This window comes from Carlito syrichta, unplaced genomic scaffold (assembly GCF_000164805.1).
Source record: "Carlito syrichta isolate Samal-C Ts95f unplaced genomic scaffold, Tarsius_syrichta-2.0.1 Scaffold115591, whole genome shotgun sequence".
Classification (NCBI taxonomy): Eukaryota; Metazoa; Chordata; class Mammalia; order Primates; family Tarsiidae; genus Carlito; species Carlito syrichta.
This window is the reverse complement of record NW_007059687.1, coordinates 47,483-66,153: the sequence shown is the minus strand read 5'-3', so window position 1 is coordinate 66,153 and position 18,671 is coordinate 47,483. Positions and strand designations below refer to the sequence as shown.

Genomic DNA, 18,671 nt, shown 5'->3' with positions numbered 1-18,671 from the left:
CACTCACCTCAGCCTCCCAAAGGTGCAGGATTACAGGCTGAGCCACTGAGCCTGGCTAGTATTAAATCTTTTGTGTGGATCTCATTTAGATGGACTTTCATTTCATTTCTCTGAGCTTATATTGAACTAAATGTCTAGTTTTTTTTTTTTCTTTTTGGAGGAGACCATATTTACTACTACTGGGAATAAATAATACGTGATTACAAAACAATTTTGGAAGCTGGGTGTGGTGACTCAAGTCCCTAATCCCAGCACTTTGGGAGGCTAAGACAAGAGGATTGCCTGAGTCCAGGGGTTGGAGACCAGTCTGGGCAACAACATGGTGAGACCTTGTCTCTACAATAAATCAAAAAATTAGCTGGGCATGGTGGTGCATGCCTATAGTTCTAGCTACTTGGAAGACTGAGGCAGGAGGATCACCTGAGCCCAGCAGGTCGAGGCTGTAGTGGCCGTGAGTGTGCCACTGCACTTAGCCTGGGTGACAGAATGAGACTCCAATTCAAAAATAAAATAAAATAAAAAACAACTTTGGGGGGAAAATTCAGGTATAAATGCTAGTAATTATATATATAAAAATCATTAATTCTGAACAGTACCACGTGTTTGACACTTTAACAAATAGGTAGTAATAAAATCTGTGATCATTTTTGGATTAAGTAAGCAAAACTTTTGTTCACATCACCTGAAGTCTTTTTGAGAATTTTTTTCCATTATGCATGGATGTTGAATTTTGTCAAATGTTTTTGTTTGCATATACTGAAATGATCATATATCTTTTCTCTTTTTATTTTAGTATGGAATGCTTCACACATTTGTATGTGTTCTCCATATCATTCATAATTTTAGTATATGTACTGTTGAAACAACTATTCTCTTTTATTTTGTGAGTTACAGTGATTGATTTTCTGACTATTATGCCAATCTTACTTTCCTTGAATACATCCCACTTGGCCACCATGGATTACTCTTTTTATGTATTACTAAATTTAATTTCTTAGTACATAAAAAAATTATGTCTATGTTTATAAAGGATATTGTTTTGTTTTCTTGTAAAGTCTTTGATTTTGGAATAAGGGCAATGAGTTGGGAAGTGTTCTCTCTTCCTCTGTTTTCTAAAAGAGATTATCAATGTGTGAGAGAATTTACCAACGAAGTTATGTGGATCTGGAGTTTTATAGCAACTTTTTTTTTTTTTTTGAGTTGGAGTCTCATTCTGTCTGGAGTGCAGTGACACGCTCACAGCCACTGCAACCTCAACCTGCTGGGCTCAGGTGATCCTCCTGCCTCAGTCTTCCAAGTAGTTGGAACTACAGGCACATGCCACCACACCCAGCTAATTTTTAAAAATTTATTGTAGAGACGAGGCCTCCCAAGTTGCCCAGGCTGGTCTTGAACCCCTGGGCTCAGGCCATCCTCTCACCTCTGCCTCCCAGCGGGATCACAGGCATGAGCCACTGTATCTGACCTGTGGTAAATTTTAAAATTATGAATTTAGATGTAAATGCATATAGATTTATTCATGTTTTCTATTACTTATTGAGTTAGTTTTGGTAATTTGTCCATTTCATCTAGGTTGCTGAGTTTAGTGATATGAAGCTGTTTATAATATTCTCTTATTCATTTAATGTCTATAGAATCTGTAATGATACCCCAGGAATGAAATATCATTCCTGGTATTACTACTTTGTGCTTTATCTCTTTTTTTATTAGTCTAGCTAGAAACTTACCAATTCTATTTATGTTATCCAAGAACCACTTTGGTTTCATTTCTTATTGTTTTTATGTTTTCAATTTCACTGATTCCAGTTCTTTATTATTTCTTTCACCTACTTTGGGTTTCATTTTACTCTTCTTTTTCTAGTCTGTAGTCTTTCTGAAATTGTGTTTTCTGGTGTAGGTAGCATAGGCACACAGACAGTTTTAAAGATCATTCTAAGCCGGGCTCAGTGGCTCAGCCTGTAATCCCGCACCTTTGGGAGGCTGAAGTGAGTGGATTGCCTGAGCCCGCGGGTTAGAGACCCACCTGGGCAGCGAGACCTCATCTCTACAATAAATCAAAAAATCAGCCGGGCGTGGTAGTGCATGCCTGGAGCCCAGCAGGCGAGGCTGTGGTGGCCGGGAGCGGCCACTGCACTCCAGTCTGGGCGACCGAGTGAGCCTCCAACTCAAAAAATAAATAAATAAATAAAGATCATTCTAATTCAGCACTACGATTTTTTTTCTTGAGTTGGAATCTCACTCCATTGCCCAGGCTGGAGTGCAGTGGCATGCTCATAGCCACCCCAGTGTCCACCTGCTGGGCTCCGGCGATCCTTCCACCTGAGCCTTCCAAGGAGCTGGAACTACAGGCACGTGCTACCATACCCAGCTAATTTTTGCTTCATTGTAGAAACGAGGTCTTGCCAAGTTGCCTGGAACCCATGGACTCAGACAATCCATTCACCTCGGCCTCCCAAAGTGCTGGGATGACAGGCTGAGCCACTGAGCCCAGCCAGCACTATGATTTTAAGACTGGAGAAACAAGTATTAACCACTCTCTCCGGCTCTTGACATGCTTTCAAAAGCTCTGCAGGACCACACGCCAGGTACAAAGTATTGGGGGAGATGGAGGGTGGAGAATGGGAAAGTTGCCTGAGGGAAGCTAAATGCTGTGCTCTATTCATTGCCTATGACACAAATTGTACAAGTATGTATAGTGTTGACAGCTGACTTTATCAACCTTAGTCAGATGACTGTCAACTTTAGTCTTTCTGGTTTAGGTCTGTTTCTTCAACTGATACATCTATGAATTGCTTTTCTTAAGCTTAGTCATTCTTATTTAGGTCTTTTTTTTTTTCCTCCAGTCGGAGTCTCACTCTGTTGCCCAGGCTGGAGTGCAGTGGCATGATCATGGCTATTGCAGCCTCGAGCTGCTGGGCTCTGGAGAGCCTTCCACCTCAGTCTTCCAAATAGCTGGGACTACAGGTGTGTGCTACCACATCCAGCTAATTTTTTTATTTTTTTGTAGAGACGAGGTCTTGCCATGTTGCCCACGCTGGTCTCCAACCCCTGGGCTCAGGCAATCCACTCACCTTGGCCTCCCAGAGTGCTGGGATTACAGACTGAGCCACCGAGCCCGGCCAATATTCATTATTTTTAAATATAGTTAAACATAAATATTCTGTGGAAAAGAATTATTGCTGAAGACAAAGCATCATCAGTTTTACTTTTTCATTCTACTAGTTGGTAGTGGAATGACAACCTTTTCTTTCCTCTGCTCCCAGATACCCTGAACTTTAGTTATTGAAGCTCACTCCCTGTTCCTCAGTTGGGAATGAACTTCAAGAAAGCCAGGCATGGTGGCTCACGTCTGTAATCCCAGCACTTCGGGAAGCAGAGGTGAGAAGATTGCCTGAGCCCACGGGTTCGAGACTAGCCTGGGCAACATGGTGAGACCTCATCTCTACAATAAATAAATTTAAAAAATTAGTGGGCATGGGGGTGCACGCCTGTAGTTCCAGCTGAGGTGGAAGGATTTTCTGAGCCTAGTAGATTGAAGCTGCAGTGGCTGTGAGCGTACAACTGCACTCCACCTTGGGCAACAGAGTGAAACTCCGAAAAAAAAAGGACTTCGAGAAAAGCCTTGTGAGGAAAGGAGTCAGAGATATGGGGATTTTTAAAAGAACTTTTAAAATTCTGCACTTATAATTCCACTTTTAAAAGAAATCCTCATGGAGCAGACCAACTATTGAAGTTAGAAAGACTATTTTTATCACTGCAGTAGTAGCAATATTAATTATGCATAGTTTATTACTCTATTAAAAGTAGATGGAGTCTATTTCAAGAAAACACAATAAAACCTAAACCTAAATAAACAAGTTAGGAGTTGATTATTCATATTTCAAAAGGATTCTTCAGTTTTAAAAGGATACACAGCAGTTTTTTTCATAGGCTACAATACCCCTGTGGTTTTAAAAATCATTTAAAAAATTTAATTTACATATAATTTTTCAGGAACTTGTCTGTTGTACAGAATGATGCACAACTCTGCATGTATATAGAAAATACTGTAAACAAAAGGCTCATAAAAATTCCCCATAAATTATCTAACTAGCTATGACTGTAAGAAGGAATATAGCATTAGTTAAAATTCACAGAAAGCCACAAGAAGTTCTTATATTTGTCACTTTTTAGGATTATATATAAATACTCTACTTTGCTTGTTTCTAGCAAAAAACTAAGAACTTTAATATGCCAATTAGGCCTTTCCTTGATGACTAATTTATTGGAAAACTTTTCCTCATAAATGATACAAAAATAAACTTCAAGACGGGTTCGGTGGCTCAGCCTATAATCCCGCGCTTTGGGAGGCCGAGGTGAGTGGATCTCCTGAGCCCGCAGGTTCGAGACCCACCTGGGCAACTTGGCGAGACCTCATCTCTACAAAAAATCAAAAGATTAGCCGGGCGTGGTAGCGTGTGCCTATAGTTCCAGCTACTTGGAAGTCTGAGTGGAAGGATCGCAGGAGGCCAGCAGGTTGAGGCTGCGGTGGCCAGGAGCGGCCACTGCACTCCAGCCTGGGCGACAGAGTGAGACTCCAACTCAAAAAAATAACCAAAAACCAAAAACCAAAAAACAAAAAAAAACAAAAATAAACTTCAGCTCACCTGGTAGAATCATAGAAAATTTGAATTCGAGGCCGGGCTCGATGGCTCAGCCTGTCATCCCAGCACTTTGAGAGGCTTGAGCCTGCGGCTTTGAGACCAGCCCGGGCACTTTGGCGAGACCTCGTCTATTCAAAAAAAAAGAAAAAGAAAATTTGAATTCGTGAAGTTTGAAGACCCATAGTTGACAAATACTGCACATTACCCAAGAGTCCCCACGTCCCATGTCAGAACTGTCATCTGTCTAGTGTTCTGAGTCAGAGACACAGAAATCAGGGAACTAGACAGAGGGAGATGTTTCATAGTCCTAACCTTTTGGGTGCAACTGTGGTTTTGGAGTATCGGGTGAGGGCTCTCAACTAACATGGAAGCGGCTATCAAGCACCAGAAAAGGAAGATTTTGAAATCACAAGATAGTTCCTTTGAACTGCCTCTCTTCTCCAACTTCTAGTTTGATCCTTTATTTTCAATTATTATTATTATTTTTTTGGTAACAGGGTCTTACTCTGTTGCTCAGGCTGGAGTGCAGTGGCAATGTCATGGCTCACTATAGGCTGACTCCTGGGCTTAAGTGACCCTCCTGCCTCAGCCTCCCAAGTAGCTGGCACTGCAGGCACTTGCCCCCATACCTGGCTAATTTGGTGTGTGTGTAGACAGGTGTCTTGCTATGTGGCTCAGGCAGGTCTTGAACACCTGGGCCCAAGCGATTTTCCTGCCTTGGCCTCACAAAGTGTTGGGATTACAGGCGTGAGCCACTGTGACCAGCCCGATCTTTTATCATTAGTTCTAGAACTTTTTCTTTCTTTCTTTCTTTTTTTGAGTTGGAGTCTCATTCTGTCACCCAGGCTGGAAGACAGTGGCATGCTCCCAGCCACTGCAGCCTCAACCTGTTGGGCTCCGGCAATCCTTCCACCTCAGCCTTCCAGGTAGCTGGAACTACAGGCATACGCCACCATGCCCGGCTAATTTCTTGATGTATGGTAGAGACAAGGTCTTGCCAAGTTGCCCAGGCTGGTCTCGAACCTGTGGGCTCAGGTCATCCTCTCACCTCAGCCTCCCAAAGTGCTGGGATTATAGGCGTGAGCCACTGCGCCCGACTGATTCTAGAACTTGGAAAGAAGTGATGTTTGCAAGCTTGCTGCTTTTTGCCTGAAATTTACCTTAGGCTTAGTAACATGAAGTTCTTTCACCATTTGAATGTAGTGCTTTTTCCAGATCCCCTGCTCAAAGGGAGTTGGAGAAAAATTGATGTACCAGTTAAACCGCAAACATTTGAACATCCAGAGCTGGTCCAGCTCAGCTAGGTTCTTCCAATGCCAGCACACCTGGAGAAACAAAGACAACAAAACAACCTGCTCTGTTTACATGCCTACTTTCTCTAGGGTTTTTTTTTTTTTTTTTTGAGTTGGAGTCTCACTCCGTTGCCCAGGCTGGAGTGCAGTGGCATACTCACAACTACTGCAGTCTCTACGTACTGAGCTCAGGCGATCCTTCTGTCTCAGTCTTTCACAGGCACACGCCACCATGCCTGGCTAATGTTTTGATTTATCGTAGAGATGAGGTCTCATCAAGTTGCCCAGGCTGGTCTTGAACCCTGGGCTCAGGCAATCCTCTCGCCTCTGCCTCCCAAAGTGCTGGGATGACAGGCGTGAGTGAGCACTGCCCCGGCTTTCTCTAGGTTTTGAACTGTCACCCTGGTTCTGGGATCACTCTTTTGTCCTTCACCTCCAAACCACAGTTTAAATAGCTACCTCCCACCAGAAGTTCTTGCAGGCAGAATGATTTGACTTTACACGCCAGTCTGGGACTACAGGTGCAGATTAGAATCAGAGTCAACGAATATTTATTGAGCACCTACTAACCACCTTCATAGCAACCTAGGGAGATAAGCATAGTTATTACCCTCATATTGCAAAGGAGGAACTGAAACTCAGATAGACTCTGGAATTTCCTAAAGATTCTTAAAGGTCATATGGAAGTTGGATGAAGGTTACATAAACTAAGGTCTGTACATTGTTTATTCTTTTCATGATATGTTTTCTTTTACATCCATCCTTATAATTTCACTAAGTATAAATTTTCTTGTCTTTTTTTTTTTTTGAGTTAGAGTCTCACTCCGTTGCCCAGGCTGGAGTGCAGTGGCATGTTCATGGCCACCCTAGCATTGACCTGCTGGGCTCCGGGGATCCTTCGGCCTCAGCCTTCCAAGGAGCCAGAACTACAGGCACACGCTACCATGCCTGGCTAATTTTTGATTTATTGTAGAGACGAGGTCTCACCAAGTTGCCCAGGCTGGTCTCGAACCCGTGAGCTCAGGTAATCCACTCGCCTCGGCCTCCCAAACTGCTGGGATTACAGGCTGAGCCACTGCGCCCAGCTGCAATATTCTTATGAAGCATAATTTTTACACATAATTTTTGGAGTATGCCTATCAGACAAATTTCAAGAAGTAGAACTGCTGGGACAGAGGGAATTTTTACTTAAAAATGTAATATTAGCTGGGTTTGGTGGCTCAGCCTGTAATCCCGTGGCTTTGGTAGGCTGAGCTGAGTGGATTGCCTGAGCCCGCGGGTTCGAGACCCGCCTGGACAGCAAGACCTCATCTCTACAGTAAATAAAAAAAATCAGCCGGGCGTGGTAGCGCATGCCTGTAATTCCGGCTACTCAGAAGGCTGAGGCGGATCGCCGGAGCACAGCAGGCAAGGCTGCGGTGGCTGGGAGCAGCCACTGCACTCCAGTCTGGGCAACAGAGTGAGACTCCAACTAAAAAAAATAAAATTACAATAAATAAATAAAAAGTCTCAATCTTTGACAAGTGGGACCTAATTAAACTAAAGGGCTTATGCACAGCAAAAGCAAAACAAAACAAAAAACTATCGCTAGGGTAAACAGAAAACTTACAGAATGGGAGAAAGCATTTGCACTCTATACATCTGGCAAAGGACTAATATCCAGAACCCATAAGGAATTTCAATGATCTGACAGAAAAAAAAACAAACAGCCTTATTTAAAAGTGGGCAAAGCCAGCCTGGGTAATAAGCGAGACCTCATCTCTACAAAAGATCAAAAAATTAGCTGGACGTGGTGGCACGTGCCTGCATTTCCAGCTACTCAGGAGGCTGACGTGGGAGGATCACCTGAGCCCAGGAGGATGAGGCTGCGGTGAGCTGTGATTATGCCACTGCACAAAAAGAAGCCAACAAACATATTTAAAAATTGCTCAACATTGCTAATCATCACAGAAATGCAAATCAAAACCACAATGAGATACCATGTTATACCAGTCAGAATAGCTATTATTAAAAAGTAAGCTGGACATGGTGGCTCACGCCTATAATCCCAGACTTTGGGAGGCTGAGGTGAGAGGATGGCCTGAGGCCACGGGTTTGAGACCAGCCTGGGCAACTTGGCGAGACCTCATCTCTATCATAAATCAAAAAATTAGCCAGTTGTGGTGGAGCATGCCTGTACTTCTAGCTATTTGGAAGGCTGAAGCAGAAGGACTACCTGAGCCCAGCAGGTTGAGGCTGTGGTGGCCTTGAGTGTGCCATTGCACTCCAGCCTGGGCAACAGAGTGAGACTCCAACTCAAAAAAACACAAAAACCCCAGATGTTGGCAAGGTTGTAGAGAAAAAAGAACACTCATGCACTGCTGGTGGAAATGTAAACTAGTTCAGTCCCTGTGGAAAGCAGTTTAGAGACTTCTCGAGGAACTAAAATAGATTTACCATTCGATCCAGCCACCCTACTACTAGGTATAGACTTAAAATAGCATAAATCTTTCTATCCAAAAAGACCCCTACACTTGTATGTTTATTGCAGACTATTCACAATAACAAAAACATGGAACCAACCTAGGTGCCCATCAATGGTGGCTTGGGTGAAAAAATGTGGTACATATACACCTGGAATACCACATGGCCATAAAAAAGAACAAAATCATGCCCTTTGCAGTAATGTGGATGCAGCTGGAGGCATTATTCTGAGCAAACTAACACAAACAGAAAATTAAATAATGCTTATTCTCATTTCTAAGTGGAGCTAAACACTGCATACACATGGGAATAAGGATGAGAACAACGGATACTGGTGTCTCCTAAAGCGGGGAGGAAGGAGGAAGGACAAGGGTTGAAAAACTACCTTTTGGGCACCCTGCACACCATTTAGGTGACAGGCTCATCAGAAGCCCAAACCTCATTGCCATGAAATATACCCATGTAACAAACCTGCATATGTACCCCTTGAATCTAAATTTTTTTTTTACAAAGTCCCAATCTGAGTCATGAAAGATGGCATGCCATATGAGACTAAGCGTCTTACATATTTTAGTGACATCTGCACTGTATTTCTTTTTCTGTGAATTGCTTGTTCATTTTCTTTGTTCATTTTTCTGCTGGGTTGTTGGTATTTTTTTCCCTTAATATAAATTTATAGAAGCTCTTTTACCAAATAAAGAAATTAGCCCTTTGTTTGCAATAGATTTTTTTTTTTTTTGAGTCGGAGTCTCACTCTGTCGCCCAGACTGGAGTACAATGGCCGCTCCCGGCCACCGCAGCCTCGACCTGCTGGGCTCCGGCGATCCTTCCACCTCAGCCTTCCAAGTAGCTGGAACTACAGGCGTGCGCTATCATGCCCGACTGATTTTTTCATTTATTGTGGAGATGAGGTTTCACCAAGTTGCCCAGGCGGGTCTCGAACCCACAGCCTCAGGCAATTCACTCACCTCAGCCTCCCAAAGCGCGGGATTACAGGCTGAGTTACCAAGCCCGGCTTTTTCTGTTTACTGTTTGAATTTATTTGTGATATTCTGTTCCATGAATAATATTTTAATTTTTATAGTCACAGTTTAAAATATGCTTTTTTCATGCTTGCTCAATATACGTGAGACGAAGAAAGAAAGATTCTAAATTGTGTGTTTTCTTTGAAGGCTTCTGAGTATTATGGAATATGCACAAAAGCCTCATTTCCTGTGTTTGCTTTGAGTACTTTAATGATTTCCTTTGATTTCATATAAATCTTTCATCCTACTGGAATTTGTTTGTTTTTCAGATATCTACCCCGTTGTTCCAACACCGTTTATTGAATAACACATCTTTCTTACTGCATTCATTTTCTTAATTTCAAAAACTAAAGTTAACATATTAGATGTATGGGAATTGTACTGTACCAGGTAATTTCTGGTCTTGCTAGACTCTATAAAAGGACTTTTAAAAAATGACTACCAGTTTTATATCTTAAATCATTTTTTTTTGAGTTGGGGTCTCACTCGGTTGCCCAGGATGGAGTGCAGTGGCACACTCCTGGTCACCGCAGCCACGACCTGCTGGGTTCAGGTGATTCTTTCGCCTCAGCCTTCCAAGTAGCCGGAACTACAGGCGCGTGCCACCATGCCCAGCTAATTTTTTTTTTTATCGTAGAGATGAGATCGTACTATGTTACCCAGGCTGGTCTCGAACCTGTGGGCTCAGGCAATGCTCTTGCCTCGGCCATTCAAAGTTCTGGGATTACAGGCTTGAGCCACCATGTCTGGCTTCAGTTTTATATCTTATATCATTTTTGGGGTTTTGTTTTGTTTGTTTTTTTTGAGTAGAGGTCTTACTCTGTTGCCCAGGCTGGAGTGCAGTGACATGATCATGGCTCACCACAGCCTTGACCCCCTGAGCTAAAGCGATCCTTCCACCTCAGCCTCCCGAATAGTTGGGACTACAGACGTGCACTACCACGCCTGGCTAATTTTTTGTAGAGACAAAGTCTCACTATGTTGTACAGACTGGTTTCAAACTCCTGGGCTCAAGCAATCCCCTCGCCTCAGCCTCCCAAAGTCCTGGGACTACAGGCGTGAGCCACCATTCCCAGCCTTATCTTAAATAGTTTGCCTTCACTTTAATACACTACAAAATTACTTGTAAGACAATAATGGTCAGCTCCTTTTCCAAGGCCCTTGTGAGCGCACCTGCTTGCTTGGATCTCTCTTCGTCTCATATCTCATTAGCACCGTATTTTGAGCTTTTCTACTCATGAATGACCTGCACAACACAATTTAGGATTTGACTGTAGTTGTACCATGCAGCATAGGACTGTCCTGCTGATTAAACATTTCTTTTTTCTTTTTTTGAGTTGGAATCTCACTCCGTCGCCCAGACTGGAATGCAGTGGCCACTCCTGGCCACCGCAGCCTCGACCTGCTGGGCTCCAGCGATCCTTCTGCCTCAGCCTTCCGAGTAGCTGGAACTACAGGCACGTGCTACCATGCCGGGCTAATTTTTGATTTATTGTAGAGATGAGGTCTCGCCAAGTTGCCCAGGTGGGTCTTGAACCCGCGGGCCCAGGCAATCCACCCACCTTGGCCGCCCAAAGCGCTGGGATTACAGGCTGAGCCACTGAGCCCGCCTTCAGTGCTTATGATTAACAATTTCTTGCATGTGTACTTATCTCCCCAACTAGCCAGTTCTTTTTTATGGACACTAATGTAACTTATACTTTTTTCCCCGTCTTTTGAGCACTAAATACAGAGATACAAAGGAGGCAGGGATTCATTCAAACAACATGGACTAAACAGGCTGACCATCTCATCTATTTCTTGGTTGTGTGTGTGTGGTGTGTGTTTTTCCTTAAGTGACTCAAGCTCCCAAATTTCCTGAGGCTATCTTTACAAAACATGTGCTACTGCTTTATTTTTACCTGTGCACAGCGACAAAGACTTCGGGGGTCCAGGAAAGAAAAGATGTATAAAGATAACACCCGTGGAAGCTTGGTCGTAAAATCCAGGGCTTCTGCTGGAATTTTCTCCTGGAGCTTTCGGCAGCAGAACTTTTGCTGTGAAAGGGAGCAACGCTCCAACAGGCCAGTGAGAATTCTTCTCCTTTGAGAGTCCGTCCACTTGTCGAACTGGAAAAACAAAACAAAACGTGGAAAGCTTCAGGTTTAATCTGATAGCAGACTCCTGCCGAGTAAGAAATGAGAATGGCCTAGAAAGTGAGTTTAGTCATTTGCTTCTAGCGCAAATCATGAATTTCTTCTCCCAAATCAGTAAATCCCATGTTTTTGCCACCTTCCTGGCCTCTCTTACATGTATATGTGTGAGCACGTGAACAACCTGGGTGTTCAAGTTAAAGTACACTTCACTTCAAAGCTTGCAGTTACATAAGAATGCTAGGTCGGGCTCGGTGGCTCAGCCTGTAATCCCACGCATTTGGGAGGCTGAGGTGAGTGGATTGCCTGAGCCCGCGAGTTCGAGACCCGCTTGGGCAGGAGAGACCTCATCTCTATAATAAATCAAAAAAATTAGCCGGGCGTGGTAGCGTGCGCCTGTAGTTCCAGCTACTTGGAAGGCTGAGGTGGAAGGATTGCCGGAGCCCAGTAGGTAGAAGCTGCGGTGGCTGGGAGTGGCCACTGCACTCCAGTCTAGGCGACAGTGAGACTCCAACTCAAAAAAAAAAAAAGAATGCTAAGTCAGGCTAACCCCTTCTGGTCCCCTCCTACTCTGGGAACTTTTTTGTCCTCTCAATACATCCTGCTTTCTCAAAAAAAAAAAAAAAAAAAAATTAAGTTGGGAGCTGACTATATTCCTAAACTGAGACAATATCTATTTATAAAATATAATTTCATCACTAAGCATCAGAGAAATGCAAATTAAAACCACAATGAGATACTATCTGACACCAGTCAGAATGGCTATTATTTAAAAAAAAAAAAAAAAAACAGGCCTGGTGCAGTGTCTCATGCCTATAATCTCAGCACTTTGGGAGGCCGAGGTGAGAGGATTGCCTGAGCCCATGGGTTTGAGACAAGCCTGGGCAACTTGGAGAGACCTCGTATCTACAAATAAAAATTAAAAAATTAGCCAGGCATGGTGGCATGTGCCTGTAGTTCCAGCTACTTGGAAGGCTGAGGTGGAAGGATCGCCTGAGCCCAGTAGGTTGAGGCTGCGGTGGCCATGAGTGTGCCACTGTCCCCCAGACTGGGCAACAGAGTGAGACTCCGACTCAAAAAGCAAAAACAAAAACAAAACAGGTGTTGGTGAGGTTGTGGAGAAAAAGGAATACTTGTACACTGTTGGTAGGAAGGTAAACTAGTTCAGTCCCTGTGGAAAACAGTTTGGAGATTTCTGAAAGAACTAAAATAGATTTACCATTCAACCCCGCAATCCACTATTGGGTACAGATCCAAAGGAGCATAAATTATATAACCAAAAAGACTCCTATACTCGTATGTTTATCACAGCACTATTTACAATAGCAAAAACAAGGATCTAGCCTGGGTGCTGGTCAACAATGGGTTGGATAAAGAAAACGTGGTACACACACACCATAGAGTATGAGGCAGCCATAAAAAGAATGAAATCATGTCCTTTGTAGCAACCCTAATGCAGCTGGAGGCCATTATTCTTTCTTTCTTTCTTTCTTTTGAGTTGGAGTTCTCACTCTGCTGCCCAAGTTGGAGTGTAGTGGCACACTCATGGCTACCACAGCCTTGACCTGCTGGACTCAGGTGATCCTTCCACCTCAGCCTTCCAAGTAGCTTGAACTACAGGCATGCACCACCACACCCGGCTATTTTTCTATTTATTGTAGAGGTGAGGTCTTGCCAATTTCCTGGGCTGGTCTTGAACCCCTAGGCTCAAGCAATCCTCTCATGAAGGCCATTATTCTAAGTGAACTAACACAGAAACGGAAAACTAAATATAAGTGGGAGTTAAACACTGGATACACACAGACGTAAAGATGGGAACAACAGACACTGGGGACTCCTAAGCGGGGGAGGAAGGGAAGGGTGCAAGAGTTGAAAAACTAGACCGGGCTCGGTGGCTCAGCCTGTAATCCCAGCACTTTGGGAGGCCGAGGCAAGGGGATTGCCTGAGCCTGCCGGTTTGAGACCAGCCCGGGTAACTTGGCGAGACCTCATTTCCAGAATAAATAAAAAATTAGCCAGGCGTGGTAGCGGGCACCTATAGTTCCAGCTACTTGGAAGGCTGAGGTGGAAGGATCACCGGATCCCAGCAGGCTAAGGCTGTGGTAGCTGTGGCCATGCCACTGCACTCCAGTGTGGACAACAGAGTGAGACTCCAACTCCAAAAAAAGAAGAAAAACTACCCACTGAGTATCATGCACATAATTTGAGTGATGGGCTTAACAGAAGTCCAACCCTCATCATCACGTAACAAATCTGCACATGTACCCATTGAAACAAACATACAAACAAACAAATTTTCAAGAGAAGATACCTGGCCAAAACCAAAAGAAAGGCTCTTAAGGGAAGAACGCCTGCCAGCTCAGTGAGCCACTTCACAAAGTCTAAATCTCTCTTTTCTTCCATAGCCCATAACAGAAAAGAAAATAGGGAATTTGGGGCCAGTTATATTTTTGTATATTATTGTATTTCACATATTTAGTACAGTTTTTATAAAATAATCAAAATTGTATAATGACTTTTAGGTGTAGTCATAAAATGCTCTGACTGCCTAAGAAGGCATGTAAGGCAAACATTTTTTTTTTCAAGTCTTATGACAAGTTGACCTCATTATAGTCATGCAATGTATTTTATTTCAATGACTAGTGTTACAAAACAAAATTTCAACAAGCTGAGTTTAAAGATTGAACTGGCTTTGATTAGTGATTCAGGAATCGGGTAGTATCCCATCTGAAGAACAAGTGACTATGGAGCTGAGCAGAGGAGGTTAGCTTTGAAGGCTGAAAAGGGCTAAAGAAAGCAGAAATAAGAAACAAAAAGTGGATTGGTTATTTCAAAGTTACTTTCCTCATAAGGTTAAACAGAGGGGACTTTTTTTGAGATGGAGTCTTACTCCGTCGCCCAGGCTGGAGTACAGGGGCATGTTCACGGCCACCGCAGCCTCGACCTGTTGGGCTCAAGCGATCCTTCTGCCTCAGCCCTCCAAGTAGCTGAAACTACAGGTATGCGCCACCATGTCCGGCTAATTTTTTGATTTATTGTAGAGAGGAGGTCTCCCCAAATTGCCCAGGCTGGTCTTGAACTCATGGGCTCAGGCAATCCTCTCACCTCAGCCTCCCAAAGTGCTGGGATTACAGGTGTGAGTCTCCGCGCCTGGCAGAGGGAACTTTCTTATGCTGGCTCAGTTGAACTTCTTTTTTTTTTTTTTTGAGTTGGAGTCTCACTCTGTCACCCAGACTGGAGTGCAGTGGCTGCTCCCGGCCACCGCAGCCTCGACCTGCTGGGCTCCGGCGATCCTTCCGCCTCAGCCTTCCAGGTAGCTGAAACTACAGGCGTGCGCTACCACGCCCGGCTAATTTTTGATTTATTGTAGAGATGAGGTCTCGCCAAGTTGCCCAGGCGGGTCTCGAACCCACGGACTCAGGCCATCCACTCACCTCAGCCTCCCAAAGCGAGGGATTACAGACTGAGCCACCAAGCCTGGCTCAGTTAAACTTCTAATTGGTTACTGTGAATCTCCTGAGGGTTTTTGTTTTGTTTTTTTGAGAAATTGGCCCATTTTTAATGTTCAGTTAGTTTGCTCTGGCCGGTAGGTCCTGGTGCAGAAGCTCAGTCCGAAACAATGGCCACCCATTAATTTTGTTTAACAGTGGGAAAGCTTGCTGGCTAAAATTATTCACTCCTACAGATTTACTCAATGATCCACAGAGCTCATCTTGGAGACTATCATTCAATCGGCGGAAACCCTAAAATGAAAAAACAAAAACCTCAACAATTAATACAGCAGGAATGAAATTGACTTGTATGGGTCAATGTTCTCCTGTCAATGTTTCTGTACAACCCATACCTCCGACTCCCACAATGGAGACTTCTTCCCCGGCTCTTTTGAGATGGAGAACTAGGAAAATGAGTAGAGCAACCAGACCAGAATGGCTAGAACCAGGGGAAATGGCCCTGGAAGCTAAACTGATCTATGAAATAAAGAACCAAGAGGGAGGTGTGAGGAGACGACAGTTTCGAGGCATGGCTTGAGTGGAGTTGTGGGATTCGTGGAGCTTATGATTGCCTCTGCAGTGGTTAGTGTGAGGGAGCTGGGGAAGGAAGGGAGGAGATTGAGGAGTATTGTTAGGAGTTTTGAACTGGAGCACCTGTGATTTTTCTTTGAGACAAAACGAAGACTGGAATTCATTTTAAGCGTTTTTTTAGGCAGGGCTACATGAACCTACAGAGGCTGATCTACATGGGACTCAGGATGATTATGGTTACAAAAAAATGTTCATGATATGATACCTACCACAAATCAGAGATAACTCTGAATGCCTAACCGTAGGAGATCAGCTAAACAAATATATCAACATGATAGGAGAAAGTATGGTATTGTGGATTGAGGGTGGGCTTGGGAATAAGACCATCTGGTGTCTTACTCCCAACAGTCTATGATTTATTTTACTCATTAGAAGATATTTCAGGCCAGGTACAGTGGATCACATCTGTAAACCCAGCACTTTGGGAGACAGAGGCGGGGGGATTCCTTGAGGCCAGGAGTTTGAGACCAGCCTGGGCAACACAGCAAGAACGCATCTCTACCAAAAAATAAGCCAAGCAATGACAGGGTATGCCTGTAGTTCCAGCTACTTAGAAGACTGAGGTGGAAGAATCACCTGAGTCCAGGAGGTCGAGGCTGTAGTGAGCTGTGATCGTGTCACTGCACCCTAGCCTGGGCAACAGAGTAAAACCCAGACTCACAAAAAAAAAAGGGAGAAAGAAAGAAAAGAAAAAATATTTCAGCCTCAATTTCCTCCTTTATATATTAAGAATAATTGAGCCGGGCCTGGTGGCTCAGCCTGTAATCCCGTGCCTTGGGAGGCTGAGGTGAGTGAACTGCCTGAGCCCGTGGGTTGTGGGTTCGAGACCCACCTGGGCAGGCGAGACCTCATCTCTACAATAATTCAAAAAATTAGCTGGGCGACCTGTAGTTCCAGCTACTTGGAAGGCTGAGGCGGAAGGATCGCCGGAGACCAGCAGGTCGAGGCTGCGGTGGCCGGGAGCGGCCACTGCACTCCGGTCTGGGCGACAGAGTGAGACTCCAACTCAAAAAAAAAAGGAATAATTGTATCTACATTGTAGTGTCGTGAGGATTAAATAACAAGTATAACATTCCTAAGAGAGTACATGACTCATTGTAGACATGGCAGCTATTATTATAAAATGCCACAGTGATGTTAAAAATAATATGTCTGTGGGTTAAGTCAATATAAAAAAAAGATATTCACAGAAAATTACCATGCTTGTACATTGACAAGGAAGAGAAGGACATTTAGAATAACTGAGGTTAGATCATCTACTTTCCCGAAGGACACAAACCAGAATGGGGCTCAGATTACAGACTGAGTGGCTTAAAATGCATATAAAAGGACATTAGGATGATAAAATACTGAAGAAATCTATAAAAGAAAACAATAAAACACTTTCCCTAGATATTAAAAAGATAATTACATTGGTTCCTCATTTATTTTCCTGATTACAATGGCCAAAGGTAATTTAGACTTGGCTTTGATAGGTGTTCTTTGCCTTAAGGGATTTTCCTTTCTAATTGTGTTTGTTTAGGCTAATAGAAAACTAATTTACATTCCTTGAGCTCCTACCAATTGAAGATGGTGGGGAGATGACTCACAAGAATGCTTAACAGGAGGGGAAAATCTCTTTAGAATTTAAAGGTGCTAAAAAAAAAAAAAGAAGAAGAAGAATTTAAAGGTGCTAGGAATAATCCAAACAGTAGATAATCCATGGAAGAGTTAACAGTGCAGGAATGGGATGACCTCCCACATCTCCTGCATTGCCTTTAATGTTAAAAATACCCATGCCTGGTAGCCAGGAATCCAATGTGTGAGATTGGGAAGCAGTCAGGACCATCATTCTCCTGTGCCAGCATCACGTATGGTGCTTTACTTGACGATTCATTCCCGAAGGATGGCTTTTTACAGGGCTTTCTTGACTCAGTCTAACTGTGAACATCCTATTTTTAGAGGTGTTGGCACAAGGAATCTTGATGCAGTCTCAGGAAGTGAGGCGGTTGCTGGAGCTGTCAGGTTCTCCCATTTCACACAGAATAGCCAAAAGAGTTCATGGTGTGGGGGGAGCAGGATGAAGCGGGAAGCTTGTTTTTATTTGTTTGTTTGTTTATTGGTTATACTATCTTCATCTGGTTAAGTTTCTGAGACTGCTTATCCTATTGTCAAAAATTTAATTTCACGATTAAAGTATAAATATACATTCTTGTTTTAAAAGTTTCAAAAAGACAGAATCAAACACAAGCATCCTCTTTTACCACTATGCCCCATCAAATTTCATTCCATTCCCCAGAGATAACCACCATTTAAAAGTTTGATGCTGACCGGGCACGGTGGCTCAAGCCTGTAATCCCAGCACTTTGGGAGGCTAAAGTGAGGGGACTGCCTGAGTCCACGGGTTCGAGAGCAGCCCGGGCAATTTGTGAGACCTCATCTCCACAACAAATCAAAAAATTAGCTGGGCGTGGTAGTGCATGCCTGTAGTTCCAGCTACTTGGAAGACTGAGGCGGAAGAATTGCCTGAACCCAGCAGGTCAATGCTGAGGTGGCCGTGAGCGTGCCACTGTACTCCAGGCTGGGCGACAGAGTGAGACTCCGACTCAAAAAAAAAAAAAAAAAAAAAAAAAAGCTTGATGTTTGTGAATTCCTTTTTTTTTAAACTAAAAAACATGTTTTTACAGATGGGATCTTGCTGTGTTGCCCAGGCTGGAGCATAGTGGCTATCTGCAGGTGAGATCATAATGAACTACAGCCCGGAACTCCCGGGCTCAAGGAATCTTCCTGTTTCAGCTTCCCAAGTAGCTAGGATTTCAGGTACATGCCACCATGCCCAGAAGATGTTTGTGCATTTCTATGCATTTATACACACATATATTCATCAGTTGGGAAGCAGTTAAGTAAATTAGAGTATATTTATCCCACAAAACACTACGTAGTAGTTTAAAAAATGAACAAAAAAACCGGGCTCGGCGGCTCAGCCTGTCATCCCGCGCCTTTGGGAGGCTGAGGTGAGTGGATTGCCTGAGCCCACGGGTTCGAGACCTGCTGG

General features: G+C 43.6%; 1 protein-coding gene across 2 annotated transcripts in view; it reads right to left on the bottom strand.

Moving 5' to 3' along the window:
* Window positions 1-18,671, bottom strand: part of FBXO16 (F-box protein 16) — a 65,949-nt gene that overhangs the window by 23,424 nt on the left and 23,854 nt on the right. For both annotated transcript variants that reach the window (XM_021705921.1, XM_021705924.1), the window contains 2 exons: window positions 11,325-11,531; window positions 5,804-5,968 (listed from right to left, as the gene is read on the bottom strand). In XM_021705921.1, coding sequence (XP_021561596.1) covers window positions 5,804-5,968; window positions 11,325-11,531 — 372 coding nt within the window. The remainder of the gene's footprint in view (window positions 1-5,803; window positions 5,969-11,324; window positions 11,532-18,671) is intronic.